Source organism: Callithrix jacchus, chromosome 7 (genome assembly GCF_049354715.1).
Source record: "Callithrix jacchus isolate 240 chromosome 7, calJac240_pri, whole genome shotgun sequence".
NCBI classification, from domain to species: Eukaryota; Metazoa; Chordata; class Mammalia; order Primates; family Cebidae; genus Callithrix; species Callithrix jacchus.
This window is the reverse complement of record NC_133508.1, coordinates 16,231,873-16,253,240: the sequence shown is the minus strand read 5'-3', so window position 1 is coordinate 16,253,240 and position 21,368 is coordinate 16,231,873. Positions and strand designations below refer to the sequence as shown.

General features: G+C 46.5%; 1 protein-coding gene across 6 annotated transcripts in view; it reads left to right on the top strand.

Annotated features, from left to right (window-relative positions):
• Positions 1-610: 610 nt before the first annotated feature.
• Positions 611-21,368, top strand: part of FAM171A1 (family with sequence similarity 171 member A1) — a 155,705-nt gene continuing 134,947 nt past the window's right edge. For 4 of the 6 annotated variants that reach the window (XM_078329528.1, XM_054258479.2, XM_035306852.3 and 1 more), the window contains exon 1: positions 611-940. In XM_078329528.1, coding sequence (XP_078185654.1) covers positions 844-940 — 97 coding nt within the window. In that variant the 5' untranslated portion in view covers positions 611-843. Of the gene's footprint in view, positions 941-12,697; positions 12,816-21,368 lie in introns of those variants that run through there. The other 2 variants (XM_035306851.3, XM_078329527.1) reach the window with 2 other exon arrangements.

The window sequence follows — 21,368 nt, the reverse complement described above, 5'->3', positions numbered from 1 at the left end:
CATAATCCCATGGTAGGCCCTACAGCTATTGCGATGTTTCCACCAAGGGTCTTCTTTGCTGTGCTTTAACTTGTGTCACGGAATAATCTTTTTTCTTTAATAGGACCAACATTTTAAGGCACCTAGGGCCTGAAAAGATGTGGATTTCCTTCCCACCCTAACCCCTAGGACTAACCAAGCACCACTCCTCCTGAAGCTATCCACTCGCCAACACGTAGCCACTGAAGGCTATGCTGGCTTAGGCAGTGCTCTGGAGGATCTTGAACGCTGGGTGTCAAATCTACGTTGGGGGACGCAGCTGGATTCAGATGGCACGGGCGGGGGGGGGGGTGTCACACCCAGACATGATGTCTCCTGCCGCCCCTCGGGTGACCTGGTGTGATGGGAAGGGCTCCGCCCTGAGAGGCAGGTCTGGCTCCTTCTGCGGGGCTGCGGGGCTGCGGGGATGGGGCGCGCCGGGGCCTCGTCGCGGGGGGCCGGGCGGGGTGGGGGGAGGCATGAGCCAGGGGCGCCGGGCGGGGGCTCCCTCGTCCCTTAGCGCGGCTGCCGCCAGGTGGCACCACGGGCCCGGGGCCTGGGCGCGGACGGCGGCGGCGGCGGTGGGCGGGGCAGGAAGGGGTTAAGGAGCTGGCGGAGTCGCAGCCTCAGCCGCGGCTCTTCGGGGAAACCCGGCGCGGGGCGCGGGAGGGAGCGGCCGGGGCGGCGGGGCAGGGCCAATCGGGCGGCGGGCCCGGCGCGCGGAGCCAGCGACATGGAGGGGGGCGCGGCGCCCGGCCGCCCGTGACGCGCCGCCGCCCGGCCCGCTCTCGGCGAGCCCGAGCCGCCGCCGGCCCCGCGGCGGAGATGAGCAGGTCCACGGCGCTGCTGCTGTGCCTGCTGGGCTGCCACGTTTGGAAGGCGGTGACCAAGACGCTGCGGGAGCCCGGCGCTGGAGCGCAAGGTCGGTGGGCGTCGGCGGGGCCGGGGGCTTTGTGTCGCGCCGAGCCTGGCGCGGAGGCGGCGGCGGCGGCGGCGGCGGGAGGGTCCCGGGCCGCGTGGTGGCGGCGCAGCCCGAGCCGCAGCGGGAGCCTCCGGGCCTGCAGCCCCCGCATCGCGCTCCGAAGGGGGCGGCGCGAGCCGGGGGCGCGGGGTGACCCGGGCGGAGGCTCCTGGGACCGGGGGCCGGGGCGGGCGGGGGAGCGGGCCGTTCCAACTGCTGTCTCCGCTGCGGCGGGGGCTCGTCTGGATGCGCCGGGGGTCCCCTTTATGCTGCGCCTCGGACACGCGGCTCCGTCTCTGCTGCTGCTGCGGACACAGGGGCCGCCCAGGGCGCGTCGCCCGATCGCGCTTCCCGCTCCGCGCTCTCTGCGCCGGGCTCAGGTCCTGGAAGCCCCAGCTCCGGGCTGCGCTGGGCCCTATTGTTGTGGCGGGAGGGGGCGGCCGTGGCCCCGGGGTGCCCCCTGCGTCCTGGGACCCCGAGGTCCGCGGCCACTGCCTGCCACCAGCCACCAGCCTGCCGCAGTTTGGGAAAGTTTTGGGGGTTCTCTCCCCCTGCCTATCCGACGTCTCTTCCAGACCATAACGGATTTGTACAGCCGCCCAGGATTTTCTCTGGAAGGGGAGAAAGAATTGAACTGGGAGGCCCTCGTCGCAACACCCCCCCTCCCAAAAAAAAAAAAAAAAAAATCCTTTCCAGGTCTGTTTGTCGCCAGCTTGTGCCTTTTGTCTCATCTTTGGCCTCGCAAATCTGCTTTCCAGCCCCGGGAGTAATGTGTTCGCCTCTGAGAATGGCCACGAGCCTGCCTTTTGTTTTTAAAATAAGCGTTTTTTGAGGGAGTCTCCCCCGTTCCCCACACCCCGCGAAGCTTCCTTGGCACATTTTTGTGGGGACAGCGTCAAGGGTTTCTCTGTTACTGGCGTTTTCTAAAGGGCGACTGAGGTCCGCAGATGAGCCTCTGCGTTCACCCAGGGCACCGCTGCTTGGGCTCGTGCTGGGGGCTCAGGTCTCCGCGAGAGAGCTCCCTGCAGCCCTGTAGAGCCCCTGGATTCCGAGCCCGAGGCCTATCCTCGAAGAAGGCTGTGTGTCCTGCAAAGTCCGCCCTGCAGGCCGAAGAAACAAGGAGGGCTGCATCCGAGGGTCTCCTTCATGGGACCCTATGGGACCCTCTTTCCTCGGTTAACCCGTCCAAGGTGCCTGTTGCCAGGGGGAGGAGAGGCTCTGCCAACAGTCTTTTGGGTTGAGTTTGTTGCCTACATGTTGAGTTGAAGGTTTTCATATCCAGCACTTGCAGTATCATTTCCTGGTGTATCTGAAATGCATTGCTGCTGCTACAGCCATGGTAGAATATGACCGTTATGAATTGTGTTGTAGTTTTAGTCATGCACATCATGGAAGAGGGGACAGCCACAAAATACAAAAGACCTATATGTCTCTTGGTGTAGGAAACAAATGTTTAGGACATTAGATCATCAGGGTTGCGTTGTAGCTTCTTTTATTAATACCCTACTGCTTTTTGCATTAGCTATTTTAGAGATGATATTTGCTCTTCAGTGAGGCCGTTAATTTTAAAGAGCAAGTTGCATTTTTCATTTTGCACTTGAAATACCAATATAAGGAAATATTAAATTCATGCGCTTCTAAAATAGAGAAAGGAAGGCATGACTTCAGTTTCATATATATGTGTGTGTGTGTATATATATATATGTGTGTGTGTATATATGTGTGTGTATATATATGTGTATATATATGTGTGTGTATGTATATATATGTGTATATATATGTGGGGAACCAAACTCTGACAAATGGCATATTCTGAGAAGTAGGAGAGAAATGGTCAAGGTGAGAAGAGATTTCTGCCCTGGCTAGTGGTGGCTTAGTGTGGGGTATGGTTGCAGTGGAAGATCAAGTATCTTGGCACAGTTTTCCCCTTGGGTTACTTCCTTTGTTCTTATCTACTCTAAGGATGGCTTTTTAAAGCCTTGAGCCCAGGAGCTCTCTTAGAAATCAGGTCTCACTACCTGGCATCTGGATTTTGAGCTAGCAGCATTTTTAAGGGAATGGACAATTTCTCCTCTGACATTAGAAGGTTACTTCCAACTCACTGAGCTCTTCAACCCATTCTGACGTCCACTTGCTATATTGGAGCGTTGTTTTAAAATTCATGTGTTCTCCACTCTCCTGGATCCTGTACACAATGAAGACAAATGCTGTTTCTGATTTCACTTTGCATTTCCCACAGTGGGGTGTAGGTTGTTTTGCATACAGTTGGTGCTCAGATGGTGCTGAGTAGGTAAGCATCAAAGCTAGCTAATAACTACCCCATAAGGCAACTTTTAGTCATGACCATTGGCATGCATTTTAAGAAGAAAAGTCCAATGTTTACCTTCTCTAAAAGCTAATTTGTAGGCGTTTTGCTTTTATGTAGAATCTGTTGTTTGAATCATTCTTTGAACAAGCATTGCACATACATCTTGTGCACCGACAGGATTTGGAAATTACTTTGGTAAAACTACTTAGAGACCGCAAACATAGTGAAATGATAATACTGCAGTGTTCCAACTAGATTGCTGGAACTAAACGACATCTTTTTTATTAAGTGAGTCTTCATGTCATTTGAGGAAACTAACATCTGCAAAATTTCTTGGCATGACTTTGCTTTTTATATATTCAAGATAAAATTGGAGGTTTGGCGTCAGGCTCTCTTCCCGTAGCTGCTTTGAACCGGCAAAGTGGTTTCCATTGCCACAGTCGATTGTGCAGGGAGGCCTGGCTTTGTCCATCATGAATCTGACCTAGCTCTAGACTATGGCTGTTTTTATTAAGCGTTTCCTCTCGGTTGCTCTGGAGCGTTTATAGTATCTAATTTATTTTCTGGGGAATTTTTCAGAAACTGTTGTTCAGAAGTATTGACCCATTTTGACTTTCTTCACCTCTTTTACGAACTGTAATGAGGCTGGTTCAATAGAGAGGGCTGTCCTAGAAGAGCCGGAAGCAGTGCAGATGTACTCTTTAGGGATGTATTTTTGAAGCTCAGCGCTCTTATTTATGTGCCAAAAGGAAGGTCAGAGCTAGGTTAAGAACGTCGTGCTCAGATGTCTTATTGGATGGCGTTTATTTAGCAGGTGTTTGAAGTAAACCTGGTGTTCAAAAGGCAAGGTGTTTTGCAGTGATGGGCGGGCCTTTTGAAAAGCTGCAATCTTTCATAACATTTGAGGCCAATGATTGGCTCCCTCTCTTCTCTAAGAGTTCTATTCTTTGCCAAACTCAAACTTCAGTTATTAGAACACTGGGATCTGTTGAAAGACCACGAAGCCGTGTAAGGTATCAGGCGGGTCATCCAGCAAGCCTGACTTATGGTGACATTATATTAAGTGCATGACATCTAAATAAAACTCATGGGCTCACATCCTGGGAAACTGCAGGCACTGGACTCATAGAGGCCGCTGGGCTTCATTGCAAGCCAGGTGTGAGGGCTTCATGCAGGAGCAGGGGTAATCTCTAGGGAACTTCTGGAAAAGTCTTTGAAATGACCTCACTAATTATTTTGGTATCTTATTTGTACTTGTCTACAATACTTTGCAACTTATAGGTTGTTACCTTAACATCCTAAAGAAGGAAAATAGTACCTGCATTTCTAAACAAATAGCTTTCCAGTATTAATACATTCTCAGTTTCAATTCTTTATTTTAAACAAATTACCAACATCTCAGTAAGTAGAACTGAGCATCTTTACTGTGGCTGGCAAATACTAATTTGGAACGTTTAGTAAATATTAATTTACTACTTTTAGTAAACACTGCTTACCAAGAAAACATAGACAGCAGGTGTGTATAATGCTGTATTGTGAAGAAAAAGTTGAATAAAGCATATTTTAGAGATTGAGAGAGAGAGAGGAGTTTGTCCTGTGATGACAGATACCTTGGGTACTTTTTGTGAAACATATTTAGTGGAAATTATACATATCAGTAATGCTGTTATCGTTTGATCAAGTTATGGAGAAGTTTTTTTAAACAAATCATTTTCACTTAACCTCACCAAATATGACTTCAGGACTCATAAAGGCAACAGTTCTAGCTAAATTACTCAATTCCAAGAAACACAGAAGTGAATACATTTTAAATGTGTTTTAGAAATTAAGTTTCAAGTGGGCACAGTGGCTCATGCCTGTAATCCCAGCACTTTGGGAAGCTGCGGTGGGTGGATCGCTTGAGGTCAGGAGTTCGAGACCAACCTGGCCAGCATGGTGAAACTTCATCTCTACTAAAAATACAAAACGTAGCTGAGCGTGATGGTGGGCGCCTATAATCCCAGCTACTTGGGATGTTGAGGCAGGATAATTGCTTGAACTTGGGAGGCAGAGGTTGTAGTGAGTAGAGATTGCGCCACTGCACTCTCCATCCTGGGCAACAGAGTGAAACTCCATCTCAAATAAATAAATAAAAGAAATTAAGTTTCAGTACTCAACCAATGAATGTATGAAATATCCGTTTTTTAAAGAGACACTCTACAGTGTAATAGCATTCCCTGAATTAAGAAAACCATTATTTAAAAAATAAATCCAACTAATAAATAAGCAAAATTTGAGGCAACTAACCACTTTAAAAAGAGCTTCAGGATAAGTTCCCCTGAACAGCTGAGTCAGCATATGTAAGATGACTTCACCTTCTCTGGTCAAGCCTCTGTTTCATTTGCCAGCTCCTCTTACTCCGAGATTCACATCTGTCCATCTGCAAACATTTGCTCTTCTTTCTTTCTTCCTTTCTTCCTTTTTTCCTTCCTTCCTTCCTTCCTTTCTTTCTTTCTTTCTTTCTTTCTTTCTTTCTTTCTCCTTCCTTCCTTCCTTCTTTCCTTCCTTCCTTCCTTCCTTCTTTCTTTCTCTTTCTTTCTGCCAGAGTCTGTCCCCCAGGCTGGAGTACAGTGGTACAGTCTCAGCTCACTACAACCTTTACCTCCCGGTTGAAACAATTCTCCTGCCTCCTTAGTAGCTGGGATTACAGGTGTGTGCTACTGCACCTGGCTAATTTTCTATGTATTTTTAGTAGAGATTGGGTTTCACCATGTTGGCCAGGCTGGTCTTGAACTTCTGACCTCAGACAATCCGCCCACCTTGGCCTGCCAAAGTGCTGGGATTACAGGCATCAGCCACCACACCGGGTCCTTTTTTTTTCTTTCATTTACCCTTTTCAGAACTTAATCTATGCAAATTCTAGGAATTAAGCCCCTCTGTATGGCTGACTCTGGCTTTCCCATCTTTAGTTGATGTCATAGCTACATCTTTCTATGTCCAGCAAGCTGGTAGACACCTCCACTTTAGCACTCCAGGTTTACCTCAAGCTCCTTGTCCTTCCTTCTTCTGCAGCCCAGCATCCCTGCTTCTCTGTTAACCAGACTCGAAATCTGAGTGTCTGCTCACCCCCTTCCCTCCCTTGAAATCCGTACAGTAGGAATCTTATAGATTCTTTTATATAGCAAATGTTAGTGCCAGAAGGATCATGGGGATCGGGTTGATCTTCCTTGTTCTGGAGATGAGGAAACCCAGGCCAGGTGACTAAAGTTATTGTGCTCTCCGGCCACACAGACCTCGTGGTAGTACAGTCATGGCGCCAAAATGTCCATGTCCTAATCCCTGGAACCTGTATGTGACTTTACCTAGCTAAGGAGACTTTGCCCTGGTGATTCAGTTAAGGATCTTGAGATGAGAAGATTATTCTGAAATATCGTCCAGCTGGGCCTCTTGTAATCAATCACAAGAGGGAAGCAGGAAGGTCAAAGTCAGGGGAGATGTGCTGACAGAAAAAGGCTCCAAGCAGAGAGAGACTGAGGACGCTGCGCAGGTAGCTTTGCAGATGGAGGAAGATGCTAGGAGCCAAGAAATGCAGATGGCCTCTAGAAGCCAGAAAAGGCCAGGAAACCGATTCTCCCCTGGAACCTCCAGAAGGAATGCAGGCTTGCTAACAGCTTGGCTGTTGAGCCCAGTGAAACTGATTCGGGACTTCGGACCTCCAGGACTGTGAGATTACAAGCGTGTGTCGTTTCCAGCCACTGAGTGTTTGATCATTTGTTATGGCAGCGAGAGGAAACTCACACAGACCCTAAGCCCTAAGAACTGTGAATAGAGTTTCACCCACACAGGCAGGACAGGGGTGTAGCATGGACTGCGTTTTGGAACCAAGCTACTGAAGTTACATTCGGAAAAATGCATGGAGTCCTTGCGTCGGTGTAACAAAATTCTGCCAAACTGGAGCCTTGACAAGGATCCTTGGGGACCACCTCAAGGACACCCACCGTCGCCAGAGTAACTGTTTTCCTTCCAGATGAGGCTGTAACTTTTCTTTTCTTCGGGTACATGGAGTATGCTGTGTTCCCTGCAGAGCTGGGATTCACATCTGCAGGGAGAACATGTAGCCTCTGAAACTCCTGCCAAAAGCCACTTTCAGAAGTCTTGCTGGCGTTTTAGCTGTCCTCTAATTTTTGTTGAAACATGTATTAGTAACCAAATGAATTCAAAGAAAGCTGGGATGGGTTGTCGCCATAGTCCCTGATGCCTTTATGTAATGAAATGTTAGGGACCCCCCATTCTCCACCCACCCAACTTTAATGGCCTCCCAGTTGTCCTCCCCAAGACTCGGCATAGCCCCTCTGAGATTTCTCCACCTGTCTTAGGCAAATGCAGCCCAGCAGCTCCTGGGCCCAGGGCCATTTGAACAATCAAAGAAGCCCCAGTGTTGATGAGGGAGGAGCACTATGGAAACCCTGGACAGGCCTTGACACTGCATCTGTTGGGGAATAGAGGAAGGGGGAAGTTGCTTGCTCTCCTGCAATTTCCATCTCATTTGGGAGGAAAAGGATCAGGTTCAGCGGGGCCCAGAGAGGGGAGACAGGTGACATTCGGGGAGGGTCTGGAACAGACGCTGAAGAGGTCGCTGATGCCTTGGTGGAGTCATATGGGACTCCATCCAACCTCGTGTCCTAGGAGAAGGGGAGATGATGAACTGTCCTGGCATCAGCCTCCTGCCAACGAACTGAATTGAAGGCTGCAGAGAAGCTTGAACCTTCTCGATTTCTGGGCTTTGGCCAACAGGTAAATAAATAATGGAGGAAGGGAAAGAATCACTCAGTTATTTTAAGGCTGATGACCTTGTCACAGGTGAAGGTAGCATCCTCGTCTCTCTCCTGGCTATGACATAGTATTCATTCATTTCTCCTAATTTCCACTCCATGTCTATCTTAGTCCTTCACAGGTACTTGCTAAAGATAGCATCGTCTTCATCTCTCTCAGTTTTAATTTGTTCTTTCAACTCAAAACTCTCTTTCACATTGTCTGTCTTCAAGCACCATTTAATTCACGTTCCTGTCCTGCAGAATAATGCGAAGTATGTCCCTTTTGCCCAAAATGTTAAGCCTAGATGATGGAACCCGGCCTTTGTGACCTCTGTGCCTGCCCTCACGTGCCTTTCCCTCTGTCTCCTGTTCTTCACCAGTTCAAATCGTCTCTAGGACATTCCTTTATCCTCCTTTCCATGGTTGCTCTACACCGTTACTTCCTTCATCTGTAGCTGTCCTCTCTTCTGCTCTTGAAGTCAAGTTCCTAAATCTTAGCATCTGCTGTATGAAGACAGTGTGCCAAATACTTATCGGACAAAAAGAGGTGGTCTGTCCAGGAGGGGGCATTATATTTTTTGCATGAGCTTGATTGTTTTGCAGTTCTTACCTCTGAAGGTTTACAGTCCTTTTGGAAAATAAGTGGAAAAATAAATGCCTAAAGTGAGAAGGACATCTAGATGGTAGTTTTTATGTAATTAGGCATGAGTCTGTTGATTCACATGAAACTAACTCTTATGTGACTAAAAAAAGGTTCAGCTACCAGTTATCTATCATTTTGTTGTTGTTAGTGTTTGAGACGGAGTCTCGCTCTGTTGCCCAGGCTGGAGTGCAGTGGTGCCATCTCAGCTCACTGCAGCCTCTGCCTCCTGGGTTCAAGTGATTCTCCTGCCTCAGCCTCCCCAGTAGCTGGAATTACAGGTGCGTACTACCAACTCTGGCTAATATTTGTGTTTTTAGTAGATGGCTTTCGCCATGTTGGCCAGGCTGGTCTCGAACTCCTGACTTCAGGTGATCCGCCTGCCTTGGCCTTATATGACTAAAAAAAGGTTCAGCCTCTGGTTATCGGTAATTTTGTTGTTGTTTTTGTTGTTGTTTGAAACAGAGTCTTGTTCTGTCACCCAGGCTGGAGTGCAGTGGCACTCACTGCAATCTCTGCCTCCTGGGTTCAAGTGATTCTTCTGCCTCAGCCTCCCCAGTAGCTGGAATTACAGGCACATGCCACCACGCCTGGCTAATTTTTGTATTTTTACTAGAGATGGGCTTTTACCATATTGGCCAGGCTGGTCTCAAACTCCTAACCTCAGGTGATATGCCTGCCTTGGCCTCCCAAAGTTCTGGGATTACAGGTCTGAGCCACCACACCAGCCAGTAATGTTTATTTCTAGATATTTCAAGGAGCTACACGCAGTGGGACACAGAAGTCTTATTTCAAGGAGCGTAAGCATGCAGTTCATCAGTGAGTGTTCCTAAAAGTTGTAAATTAAGTGGAAGAGGAGAGGCCCTAGTTGATCAGATATTTAAAGCAGCTACAGCAAAGACTTGGACGATACTGGTGCTTCAGTGATTTTCATCATCATTGGGAATCTCTGAATAATAATGATGGAAGAATGATGTCTTATATTCCTTAAACTGGACTCGAAAATAAGATGATCAAATGTGGATTTCATATGTTCATCCATATTTTGAACTCTTAATTTTATATGAAATGTATAAGGACCCTCAAATGTGAGAACTACCAAGATCTTTTGGAATTTTGGGAAGTAGCAATTGGCTCAGGAAAAGATACCTTGGAAGCGAGAGTTTAGTTTACCAGAGATTATTATTTTGTTTGTCTTGCTTTAATCTGTACCCCATAAGGATAGAGAGGTATATATTTAATGAGAAAAGAGTCAGCTAGTTCCAAATCAGATGAACATTTTTATTTTCTTGGATGTACTATTTTGAGCTCAGAATTTGAATAGGAAAATGATTGCATTTGTATTGGAGAGATTTTTAATGTCATTTTGACAGAGCTGAATGAAGAGCACTAAATACTTTGATTAAAGTTGTCCCCATTCCCAAAGTGAATCCTATCAGTAAGGTTTACGATTTCTTTTTTCTTTTTCTTTTCTTTTCTCTTTTTTTTTTTTTTGGAGACAGAATCTTGCTCTGTCGCCTAGGCTGGAGTGCAGTGACATGATCTCAGCTCACTGCAACCTCTGCCCCCCGGGCTCAAGCGATTCTCCTGCCTCACCCTCCTGAGTAGCTGGGACTACAGTTGCACACCACCTCACCTGGCTAGTTTTTGTATTTTTTGTAGAGACAGGGTTTCACCATGTTGTCTAGGCTGGTCTGGAACTCCTGACCTCAGGTGATCCACCTGCCTCGGCCTCCCAAAGTGCTGGGATTACAGGCATGAGCTGCCGCACCTGACAAGACTTCTGATTTCAAGAACAGCCATTAGTAGCCCCGTCCCAATGAATGACGTTCACTTTCTTCCTCTTTATTCTGACATTATTTGAGTGTGGTTGTGGTGTGGTTTCTTTGCACCACGATTATGGCTTAAATCTCTTCTCTCACAGAGGAGTCAATAAGAAGTGTATTCTAAGGGAAATGTATATTAACAGAGAGAATTAAAGCACATGTACCTTGTATCTTAACATTTTATTATAAGTAACATTTACTATTGTCTTAGTTGCTTAATTATTAATAATTTATTATAATTAATCATATTTTATTAATGATTTGGATAAGGACATTGATTATAATTTCTTATAAAACAAAGGTAAAAATAGGGCTTGCAAAAGTTAGATTCAAATTTAGATTGAAAAAGTAATAACCCTTTGTAGGCAGTAACTATGGCAATAACAAAGTTGCAGCATAGAATGGGTTAATTTTATCTTAATCCATGGGAAAAAGACTTAGATCTCTTAGGTGACTATAACATTAACTGAGTAAAAAGTCCAAAGTGAGGGTTGGTTACCGGCACTGCCAGGGTAATGTTGGGCCGCCTTGATGAAGGCGTGGTTTCCAGAAAGCAGACTGAGGCATAGTCTTACTGTGTCATGAGCTGATCTGACGATACGTAGGTGATTGTCGTTGGTCCCAGATGACCAACACGTTCAAAGGAGAGCTTGAAATCAGGTCTCCTAGCGTTGCATGCTCTGGTTGTCCATGTGATATTGTTACCCATTTATGATGTTTGCTGGTGCTGGGCTGGACTGGCACGCTTCTGGGCCCACCCATCCCTGTGACAGGAACGACACTGTCCCTGGTCATGACAAGCTCAGCCCTGAACTGAGCTAATCAGAAGGAAGAAATCCAGGAATTTTTTGTTAAGCGTAGCTGCTAAAGGGGTAGCTTCAAAGTCCTGTTTGTGAAAGATGGTTCAATTCCAGACAGTATTTGATCTAGAGGGAAAAAGCTAGGGAAACAAGTTAGGGAACTTCAATATTTTCATTGCATTTGTTTTCCATTGCTACCTTAACAAGCTGCCACAAGTGAAGCAGTTTAGCCACCCATTATTGTCTTACCATTTACGTGGGCCACAGCTTGGGTACAGACAGCATGGTTCAGACGAGTCTCTGCTTAGGGTCTCACAAGGTCAAAATCAAAGCATTGGGGCCGGGTGCAGTGGCTCACACCTGCAGTCTCAAAACTATGGGAAGCCAACATGGGAAGACTGCTTGAGCCCAGGCACTCAAGACCATCCTGGGCAACATAGCAGGACTTCATCTCTACAAAAAATAAAAAAATTAGCCAAGCACAGTGGAGCACACCGGTAGTCCCAGCTACTCAGGAGGCTGAGGTGGGAGGATCGCTTGAGCCTGGGAGCTTGCAGTGAGCCATGATCACATCACTGCATTCCAACTTAAGCAACAGAGCAAGACCCCGTCTCAAAAAGTAAAAAAATAAAAACAGCATCAGCTGGGCCATGTTCCTCTTTGGAGGCTCTGGAGAAGAATCCGTTTACAAGCTCAACCAAGTTGTTAGAATTCAGTTCTTTGCCAATTCAGGACCGAGTGAGTCCCTATTGCTTTGCTGTCTCTGCCAGAAGCCTTTCTGACCTCCATGAGGCCACCTGCATTCCTTGTCACCTTGTCCCTTCCATTGCCAAACCAGCAAGAGTGCACCCAGGGCTCCTGCATGCCCACTTGCTCTGACTCACCCTTCTGCCATGTCTCTTTGGCTATGGTGGAGAAAGTTCCCTGCTTTTAGGGGCTCATTCAGGATAATCTCTTTATCTCAAAATCTGTAGCCCTAATGACCTCTGCAGTCCCTCTCCCCACCCCCGGCCCCCTGCTGACTTTTTTTTTTTTTAAGATGGAGTCTCGCTCTGTCACCAGGCTGGAGTGCAGTGGCGCGATCTCGGCTCACTGCAACCTCCATTTCCCAGGTACAAGTGATTCTTCTGGCTTAGCCTCCTGAGTAGCTGAGACTACAGGCACATGTCACCATGCCCAGCAAGTTTTTCTACTTTTAGTAGAGACAGGGTTTCACCATGTTGGCCAGGATGGTCTTGATCTCTTGACCTCGTGATCCACCCACCTCAGCCTCCCAAAGTAGTGGGATTACACGTGTGAGCCACTGCAACTGTCCTGCTGTTCCTTATTAACACAACATATTGACAGGTTCCGGGGATGAGGACGTGGATGTCTTTGGAGGATTCATTCTACCTGCCCAGCGAAAATATGGAGGATGGATCATGGATTCTCTGACCATTGTAGTGGAAGGCCAATTTCTCTGCCCTTGGGTATGTTGAAAAGGAGGAAGAAGACTGCTGATGGTGTCCTCTCGGGTTCTGGTCAAGTGTCTTCCCGGTCCCTTCCCTCCCTGAGACTTTAGAACCTACCATGAGCACACATTGCAAGGAAAACAGGCAGCTTATGCAGTCCTGGAAGCTGTATTTAAAGTGGTGCTGAGTTTTGGTATGTTGACTTTGAGACCCGGGAGTGAAGTTTGTTTAGATAACTGTGATTTATTAAATTCTCTGAATTGTCAATATTGATTTGTCTGCTGTACTTAATGTTAAATTGATACAATAGAGACAGGCACTCTCATCTTCATTCACCGGGACACATAAAACTAACAATGACAATTAGCAAACATGTGCCGCGTGCTTCTTACATGCCAGGCAGTATGCAAAGGAGCTTGACAGATAATCTTACATAATCTTCGCATCAATTGCATGCAGTGTAAATATCATTCTCCCTTTATAGAAGGGGACTGTGAGGTGCAAAGACGTTAAATGACTTACCTGAAGTTGAACATTAATTGGAAGAGTCTACTGTTTTGTGTGAGACTGCCTGGACTTCACCCCTGAACTGTGCTGCTTTGTGACTTCGATAATTACATTATCATTTCACACCATGTTGATCCTCAGCATTTTACCAAGATAAATAAGGGGCTTTTCATGGGCCTGGTCATTTTTATGAACAAAGATGAAAACACCCCATGTGTGGTTCCTGTTTGCCCTTGAACCACGGAAAGCGACCTTGAGCATCTTTTATGAGCAAAGCTTGGTACTTGCTACTGCATAGGGTCCAGATGTGTACAAGAGATAAGAAGCTCCCACAGATAACTATCGTGAGCTCTTGGGGAGGTCCAATAGAACAGAGTGGGATTTGGGTTTATACCCAGCTAGGATTGGGGGAATCTTCTGGCTTGTGTGTTCAGAGCTCATTATATGGCAGACTGTTTATATAAAAATAGAAATGTGTTTGAACCTAGCGATGCGTGAGTTGGGGTAGGGAAGGATGAGGTTATATGTAAAACATTCAGGTATGATTGGATTCAAGGGCATCACGAGATGCATTTTTTCTCCTTTTGGCATAGAGTGAGTGCTTTCTTTGCTCTGAAGTAAGTGTGAACTACCAGTATTTATTTGGTATTTGAACTTGTAAAAGTTTAATCTTTTTCTTTCCTTAAAAAAAAAAAACTGCTGGCCAGGCACAGTGGCTCACGCCTGTAATCTTTGGAAAGCTAAGGCAGGAGGATCGCTTGAGCCCAGGAGTTCAAGGCCAGCCTGGAAAACATAGGGAGACCTCATCTCTACACAAAATTTAAAAATTAGCAGGGCGGGCCGGGCGCGGTGGCTCAAGCCTGTAATCCCAGCACTTTGGGAGGCCAAGGCGGGTGGATCATGAGGTCAAGAGATCGAGACCATCCTTGACAACATGGTGAAACCCTGTCTCTACTAAACATACAAAAAATTAGCTGGGCATGGTGGCGCGTGCCTGTAATCCCAGCTACTCAGGAGGCTGAGGCAGGAGAATTGCCTGAACCCAGGAGGCGGAGGTTGCAGTGAGCCGAGATCGCGCCATTGCACTCCAGCCTGGGTAACAAGAGCAAAACTCCGTCTCAAAAAAAAAAAAAAAAAAATTAGCAGGGCATGGTGCAGGCACTTGTGGTGCCAGCTACTTGGGAGGCCGAGGCAGGAATATCCCTCAAGCCCAGTCACTGGCGACTGCAGCGAGCCATGATCATGTCAGTGTACTCCAGCCTGGGTGACAGAGCAAGACCTGGTCTCAAAAAATAAACAGCTTTCCACTTCCTCTTTGCTGGTGCAAAGACTCAGAATACTAATTTTAAGCTGATAGTATTGTGGGACTGTAAGAGGTTTGTTTTTCCAGTTTATCTCATGAAAGTGTCAGTTATACAAAGAAATGGAAAACATTTTACAGTGAATAGCCATACACATCGCTAAGGCTCTATAATTAACACCTTATTATACTTGCCTTATTACCTACCTACTCATTTATTCACCCTTCTATCCATCCATTAATCATATTTTATGCATTTTAAAGTATGTCTCGGGTGTCAGTGCCTTTTCCCTAAATAAACACTTCAGCACTTATCTCATTAATTCGTGTTTCATATTTCCTATGCTTTTTTTTTCCTCTTAGGGAAATTTACTTACCAGGAAATTCACAAATACTAAGTGCTAACCTAGGCATACCCATATGCAGCTCAAAACCCTATCAAGGTACCGAACATTTCCATCATTCCAAAAAGGTTCCTCATTAACTTCCTAATAAATCCCTGCCTCTACTCTTCAGGGCAACCACTGTTCTGATTATTTTCTACTACAGATTCGTTTTCTGTCTATTTTAGACCGTCATATAAATGAAGTATGTACTCGCACTCTGGTTTCTTTTATTCTCCATGGATTTTCTGAGATCGATCCATTTGTTTTTGTTTGTTTGTTTGCTTGGAGATGGAGTCTTGCTCTGTCACCCAGGCTGGAGTGCAGTGGCACAATCTGGGCTCACTGCAACCTCTGCTTCTCAGATTTGAGCAATACTCCTGCCTCAGCCTCCTGAGTAGCTGGGATGACAGGCACCCACCACCACACCCAGCTAAGTTTGGTATTTCTAGTAGAGACAGGGTTTCACCGTGTGGCCAGGCTGGTCTTGAACTCCTGAACTCAGGTGATTCACCTGCCTTAACCTCCCAAAGTGCTAGGATTACAGTCATAAACCACTGTGACCTGCCCTTTTTTTTTTTTTACCTTTTGAGACGGTGTCTCACTCTATTGCCCAGGCTGGAGTGTAATGGTGTCATCTCTGCTCACTGCAACCTCTGCCGCCCATATTCAAGCGATTCTCCTGCCTCAGCCACCTGAGTAGCTGGGATGACAGGCACCCACCATCACACCTGGCTGATTTTTGTATTATAGTAGAGACAAGGTTTCACCATGTTGGCCAGGCTGGTCTTGAACTCCTGACCTCAGGTGATCCACCCACCTCCACCTCTCAAAGTGCTGGGATTTCAGGTGTGAACCAGCATGCCTGGTCCTGTTTCCCTCTTTAAAGGAAACCCTAGTCCATTTGCCATTTGGAAGGTCCAACTGTTGATATACAAACAAGAGCCAGGGCTGGGCTTGGTGGGGGATGCCTGTAGTCACAACACCTTGGGAGGCTGAAGTGGGCAAATCAGTTGAGCCCAGGAGTTCAAGACCAGCCTGGGCAACATAGTGAGACCCCATCTTTACACAAAATACAAAAATTAGCTGGGCATGGTGGCATGCCTGTCTCATGAGGCTGAGACAGGAGAATTGCTTGAACCTGGAATGTCTAGGCTGTAGTGAGCCATGATTATGCCACTGCACTCCAGCCTGGGTGTCAGAGCAAGACCCTGTCTCAAACAGACAAACAAACAGGCAAAACTAGTGTCTCTTAATGCCTAAGAAGCTTCTAGATGTTACTTGAGACACTTCATTAACTCTTTTGAGTCATTAATGTATTGAGTCATTTCTTCAAAGTATTCTAATAACTTTTAAAAGTTAAGTTCTAAGCATATCTATTCCAGAAGTCAGAAAACGTGACTCAGCACTGAGCGTATCAGGAGACGGTGTACTGGAAAAAGTGAAATGCCTCCAGATTGAAAAAGCTTCTTCAGGTCTCTCATGTATAAAGCTAGACAGGATAGGATTGTTTCCTTATTTCCTCTGCTTGTACCATTCACCCACTGTCTGTTGACAAGTCTTAGTGAAAGTAATCGTTATTCCAGGAGCAGAGCCTGTTGTAGAACGAAAGTTGATGATGCCAAAGCAGTTCTGATGCCCGTGGTGCTGGGTCAGCTGGAGCCATTGCCCAGCCTGTTTCTTCTCTTTATGTGAAGTGCTGTCGGAGAAAGATTTGGTGCTTCCCTGCGCCTGGCTCCCCAGGCCTCTTCCTAAGACTTGAAGGGCGACAGTTGCCAAGTTCATTACCTTGAAGGCTCCACTGCCCACCTCTGTTTTTGAGACAGGGTCTCGCTCTGTCACCCAGGCTGAAGTGCAGTGGCATTACCTTAGTGCACTGCAACCTCTGCTTCCTGGGTTCACGCAGTTCTCCTGGTTCAGCCTCCCAATTAGCTAAGATCACAGGCGTGTGCCACCACACCTGGCTTAGTTTTGTATTTTTAGTGGCCAGCCTGGTCTCAAACATCCACCCTCAGGTGATCCGCCCACCTCGGCCTCCCTAAGTGCTGGGATCACAGGTGTGAGCCACTGTGCCTGGCCTGCCCACCACTTTTTATGCAGAGCTCCGGGAGCCGCTACAGAGGTACGGAGGGACCTGGCATGCAAGCATGGCGAGAGTCTTGGGCCACCAGGTGTGACTCGGTTGCACTCTGATCAGCGGCTCAGCAGGCACACACCTGGGCTGTCCAATGTCACAGAAGGGACTTTGGAAGGACAGTGCCTGGTGTTGATGACATTCATTCTGAGTTGCCATGTGATCATGGCCTTTGACATCTCAGACGAGTGTGCCCATGGGCGGATTCAGTGCAGTTGGGCTGTTTTCAGGGTCCATGTTTGGGATTGGGGCAGAATGGAGTGTTGGAGTCGGGTCCCTCTTTTTACTTCAGGTTCCTTGCTTTCTTCCGTCTTGTTTCTTCTCTCCTGTGGCCTTTCTTAACTTCTATTGTGTTTCTGAGCCGCGTGCACTGCAGGAACTGTACCATGCAGAGAACGATGGCACCTGGAGCCGTTCCCCTGCCGTCTACACTACTGCCCTTTTCTTTCCCAGGCCCTTTGTCAGGCTTTTTTGGACTCTGCATGGAGACAGAATTAGTGGTGTAAACAGCCCTTCTGTTGTTTATCGTCAAATAGAGATTTTATAAAAAGAGGATGTTTTCTGAACTTAGAACATTTCCTTGCTTCAGTGCTCGTGATATACATTTATTCGGTCTGATTTCTCATTATAGAACCATACGTCTGTTTAGGGTTTCATGCGACAGGAAGTCATATTCTGGAGATTGCCAGTCAATCTGTTATTATGTCAATATTTATGGTATTAAGTAGACCTGTGATTGTGCCGGGCGCGGTGGCTCAAGCCTGTAATCCCAGAACTTTGGGAGGCCAAGGCGGGTGGATCACGAGGTCAAGAGATTGAGACCATCCTGGTCAACATGGTAAAACCCCGTCTCTACTAAAAATACAAAAAATTAGCTGGGCACAGTGGTGTGTGCCTGTAGTCCCAGCTACTCAGGAGGCTGAGGCGGGAGAATTGCCTGAACCCAGGAGGCAAAGGTTGCGGTGAGCCGAGATCACACCATTGCACTCCAGCCTGGGTAACAAGAGCAAAACTCCGTCTCAAAAAAAAAAGAAAGAAAACCTGTGATTATTGCAATCTAGGAAAACACAACAGTATTAGAAAAATGTGTTCGTGTTATTCCAAGTATTGGGATACAAAAAGTCAATATCTGCTTCTTCAGGGTGGCGTCAAAGAAACTATTGAGGTTTAAAGGCATGTGATGATTTACAGTATTCTCATCTCATCAGAGGTTGGAGGTGATGGGCTTTTAGACACCTCCTTTAGAGCAAGGTTTTTCACCTCTCGCCCTCTTTGTTACCTACCATCTGCTGGCTATGTTTCTGAATGTGCGACCAGGCGTATGCTTAAGGAATAGAAAAGTCAATGTATGCAACTGGTGTAAGTGGGAGACACGGTGGCTGCAGCCTGGTCAAGTTTGTAGCCCATCTGCCGGAGCACAGAGAGCCCTTTTAAAACGCGGCTCTGCTCTCCAGGCCCTGCTTCTACCGATTGTCCAAATGTTGCTGGTAGCAAAATTAAGTCTCTCCTTTCTCAGTGACTTCATTCGCAGCAGTGCATATGTTCAGTGCATAGTTTTATGGATACATTTGCTTCCCTTTCCTCTCCACCTAAAGACTACATGGGGAAATTAAACTCCGAGAGTGAGCCTTTTAGCCTATTCACCTCTTGGCAGAGCAGACCATTCAAGTGGCTTTTAACACACACTGTATTCTCTTTAGAATTGATTCTTGTGCTGTAACTTGTGTTTTTAGGTGGATTTGAAATAGACAAAAGGCTTTCATTGTGTACTTTCCCCACGACTTTTTTGAAACAATTCTCTTTACCGACTTGAACCCGTTTGCCTTTATTTCAAACTTAAAAACAAAATCACTGCCTATACTGTTAGAATGTTTCTTTCTGTGTCTTGATGGGAATCTATTAGATGCCGCATTAAATATTAAACTTGGGCATTCTAAATCAATACATGTTAAAATGCTTCATAAATGCTAAGTAAACATGAGGGAGGAGCCCTAGCTTTTGGACGCTGGGTATTATTTATGTGCACTCATTAGATGTTTTATTAACGGTGGGGGGGGCATTCCTGTTTCACCTTCTTATTTCTGAAGTCAGACTTCTCAGAGTCCATGAGAGAATGGACCAGCAACACTTGAAGTTAGACACATCAACCCTTTCCTTCTGTTTTTAAATTTTTTAATTTATTTATTTTGAGACAGAGTCCTATTCTGTCATCCAGGCTGGAGTACAGTGGCGTGATTTCAGCTCATTGCAACCTCCACCTCCAGGGCTCGAGGGATTCTTCTACCTTAGCCTCCCGAGTAGCTGGGACTACAGGTGCATGCCACCAAGCCCAGCTAATTTTTTTGTGTTTTTAGTAGAGACGGGGTTTCACCATGTTGCCCTGGATGGTCTCAAACTCCTAAGCTCAGGCGATCCACCCACCTCGGTTTTTTGTTTTGTTTTGTTTTCAAAATTATCCGTGGGTTGCTGAGCTTTTGCTAGTAAACCCAGGTCTCATACCACGGGGGCATCATGAGTAGGGGTGTTGTTCTAACTCTGTGCATTGGGTGCCATGTCTGCTCTATCTCCCTCTCACAGATTATTATCATTCTTCTTTACCCAGTTATTCTGCTTAGTTGGTTCATCTTCAGCCAGATATTCTGACATCAAAACACCAGGCTTTTCCAGCATGAGTATTTTCCTTCAGCCTGGTCTCCTCTGCTAATCTCATGTGGTTTGTTAGAACACCCTTGGTTGTCTTTGTGGCTTTTCTCTTTTACTTTCTTTCCTCCTTCTTGTTGTTGCCTTTTCACTTAACCAGAGTGTCCACATCACAGCAACCGAAAGGGCATAGAAAGTTCCACCTCTTTCAAGAGAATTTCAGCGGGGGCAGAGAGAGATTATGAAAATTGTTGAGTGAAGCCATTTACACCCAGATCAGTGCCACATGTGCCCTTCCAAGATAGGGGAGCTGAGGTCAGGAGTTCGAGACCAGCCTGGCCAACATGGAGAAACCCCCTCTCTACTAAAAATACAAAAAAATTAGCCAGGCATTGTGGTGGTTGCCTGTAATCCCAGCTACTGGGGAGGCCGAGGCAAGAGAATCACTTGAACCCAGGAGTTGGAGTCAGAGGTTGCAGCGTGCCAAGATCGTGCATTGTACTCCAGCCTGGGTGACACAGAGTGGGACTCTGTCTCAAAAAAAACAAACAAAAAAAGATAGCCAAGATTTTGTTCAAGATAGGGAAGCTGATGCCAAACATTTTAATGATGGCATAGGAGTGATTTACTTCCTGGTGGGAAAAGCCCTTAGTGGTCCTCATGAGGGCCACCCTAGAGGAGCCATCTCAGTGTGGCAAGTGGCCTCTTAGCAATCAAGAATGACTTGGAGGCTCCTTTAATATTCTGGCCTTTACAGAAATCGAAAGGGAAGGCACAGAGTGCGGTGGGAAGAGCCTGTGTTAAGTGATACGCATCGATTCACTCATTCATGGATATTTACTGAACCCCTCCTACTCTTCGTCAGGCAGTAGTAGTTATGTGGATGGCCCTCACCCTTCCTGAGGTCACAATTTATTGCATACAGTTAACTACTCAGTAAGCAAGATTGCTGCTCCAGGTGGACAAATATGCACTTAGCCGTGTTGTAGAACACCTGTCTGCAGGTGTGGACCTGTACTTCATAGGGCACCTTACTTCAAAGTTCTCATTACTGGCCATTTTTCTGGATAATCATCTAAGGGACTTCCTAGCTTGCTGTGAAAACACAAATTTGCTAACAAGTTAACAGCTATTGTGAAAAAAGAAAAAAAAACTCTATAATCGGATCTAAATCGAATGTGAAAAATAATGTTTTCCATTTCCTCCAGCCCGATTCATGTCAATGACTTAAAGTTGTTACAATTTGAGATGGTAGCAGGAAGCAAGACTACTCTTAAAAATTAAGAGTTATGAAGAAAACAAAGGAAGACAGCTCTGTTGCTTTAGAGAAAAGGTAAATAAAACGAAAGCGAGATCAAATGAAATACAGTGCAGTGAAAGTCACTTTCTGCAGCTGCTGCGGGTTCTCCAGCTGGTTCTTTGGACAGCGGCAGCAATTCACACAGCCAGCTTATCTTGCTGCTGTAACTACTGCTTTGCAAAGCATCGATGGGAATCAGCTGGGGATCTTGTTAAATGCAGATTCAAATTCAGAGTCCGGCACTGTACCTGAGAGCCTGTGCTCTTATCAAGATCCCCAGTGAGGCCGATGCCGCTGGGCTGCACAT